This window comes from Saccostrea cucullata, unplaced genomic scaffold (genome assembly GCF_032062105.1).
Source record: "Saccostrea cucullata isolate Sc308-1 unplaced genomic scaffold, CSIRO_AGI_Scuc_v1 ctg3939, whole genome shotgun sequence".
In the NCBI taxonomy this organism is placed as follows: Eukaryota; Metazoa; Mollusca; class Bivalvia; order Ostreida; family Ostreidae; genus Saccostrea; species Saccostrea cuccullata.
The window spans coordinates 45,504-47,770 of NW_026931718.1; the positions used below are offsets into that span (position 1 = coordinate 45,504).

Genomic DNA, 2,267 nt, shown 5'->3' on the forward strand with positions numbered 1-2,267 from the left:
CAAGAATGTAGTAAGTCGTACAAAGATGAAAACTGATGCCTTTTTAAGAGTTCATGTCAGCTTTAAGTGATATATTTCTCTTCAGAAGTTTCTTATATGAGCTGTCCTTCTTTATGAACATAATTATACGTATGTATGCATGTTATTATGTACACGTAGAAATGAACGAAAACTCTTTTGGTGGAAACATGCACACATTCAAAGATTAGCTAGAGCTCTCGGCGTTGTAATACTGTCTTTTAGTTTGCTTAGCTCCTTTTACCTAGAAAATCAGAGGTTTTAAATAATACTATTAGATTTTCCATAGCTTTGGCCAACAATCCGCGAAAATATTTTATTCATGGGCAATTTATTTTTCTCTTTCGCTAAATATACAATGTTATAGACCATATAACTTAAAATCTTAACATTGTACAAAAAATAAAGTGCCTGAATATGTCTTCATTAATCAGTCAACCTTATTCTCCTTCTGAGGGATCTCTAGAGCGTAGTGTCTTCATCTGTAACACAGACTAAAAAAGCCTGCCAACGAAGTAGAGACGTAATAATCATAAAAGAGTCAACTTAACTTGTGAACAATTCTTCTTCACTAAAAATGAACAAAGTCATTATACATCAATATTAAAATCTAAAGGACGAATATTACACAAATGAAGATGTCATTAAATAAGTACATTTAGTTAAAATCTTTTTTATTATGCAAATCACGTGGATTACCCAATTCAATATACATGTTTATAAGAAAAAAAGAGTACAGTTGTACTGTACAAGTATTGCATTACATATATCTCCTCACATTTTATACTACAGAAACCTGACATGACAAAAATGTTGACAACTTTTACGCGATGAGCAGTTCCTTTGCTATGAATTTCTGGGCTATATTGGCATACATTTTTAGAGATGCATACCACATTATTTCCATGTAACTTTTTTTCTCAGCGTATGAAGCTACGTATTTACACGTTGTGTTTCCGCTGTAACACTTCATACCCGCCTCCTGGTGAAGCGTCAGATACTTAGCGATCTGTGTAAATTCAACATCCCCAATTCTAGCTGGCAGTAACCCGTACAAATATACATCATCCACCCAGAAGAAGGGCGTCAAAAAGGAGGATTTGTAAAGTTCCCGGATAATGTCTGCCGATATCAGCACAAAATATCCATTGCAATATGTAACAGGATAGTGAGTCATATTCTTAAACTGGTCCTCATTCACTTGCCATTTACTTTTCTGGCGCATTATTGGACTGGTGCCCTTCGGTCTGATATGGCACATTATGCTCCGTTTTGATTTGCGGTACTTTGGAAGGTAATACTCCATCAAATAGAATAAATTAACAAACATGTCATCATCAACTTTAACAACCATTTCAACATTAGAACAAAATTCACTCAGCCATCGATAGGTGAGAACACCTTTATGCGTCAAATTGTGATAAGAGTCAACGAAATGTCCTTGAACAATATCACCATACACAGTACTTTCATTTTCAAGCATCGTTTGCGTACCTTTATTTTTAGATAATCCAAAGAAGAAAACTATTCGAAAACCCCCATTGCGCAAAATATTGATGCTACCCCAAGTCTGTCGTATGATGCTGCGTCTTTTGAAGTGGTCTGTTGATGTGTGAACAATCACAACGTAGTTTAACTTTTCCTTTGTTTTACATATTGATGGGTTATTAATAAGATAGGGTGACATTAATGTAAGTGGATAACTAGTCTTTTTGACTGACTTTGTAACTGTCGAAATTGTAGAACTACTTTGTATTCTTGTCACTCTTTGTATATCATCATTGTCCTTGACATCCGTTTCGTACAACCTCTGACTTTGGTACTTGGTCATGAACTGAGGAGTCTTTGGGACACTGATTTTCAGGAACTGGTCCAACATTAAGATGGCTGTCATCATTCCACACAGAATCCAAACCAGTCTGTGGCCGAACGAAGCCATCAGGTTCAATGTGCTCTCCCTGCAAGCAAAATCGAATAATGACGATACTATAACATGTTCAAATACAAAAATCTCTAAGTGAAAAAAAAATCACAGTAAAGATTTACTCTCTTTAGTAAGGAATTTTCCCTCTCGCACACATTTTTATCTGAAAATGGCGCAGCAGTGGCCATTACATTTAGTGGAAGATGAAGGACGACCATATCAAATTGGCGCAGTATACATTGGATTTTACATGGATTTACATGATCAGTGTAAGCAAAGTTTGTTTGCTCGTTTTTTTTTTTTACAGTAAAAATTATGAATTATA

General features: G+C 35.1%; 1 protein-coding gene across 1 annotated transcript; it reads right to left on the bottom strand.

Annotated features, from left to right (window-relative positions):
* Nucleotides 1-332: 332 nt before the first annotated feature.
* LOC134233339 (beta-1,3-galactosyltransferase 1-like) lies at nucleotides 333-2,020 on the bottom strand. The gene has a single exon (XM_062715302.1). It carries the CDS (start codon nucleotides 1,955-1,957, stop codon nucleotides 842-844), a length of 1,116 nt encoding a protein of 371 aa, XP_062571286.1. The 5' UTR covers nucleotides 1,958-2,020; the 3' UTR covers nucleotides 333-841.
* Between the last annotated feature and the right edge of the window lie 247 nt (nucleotides 2,021-2,267).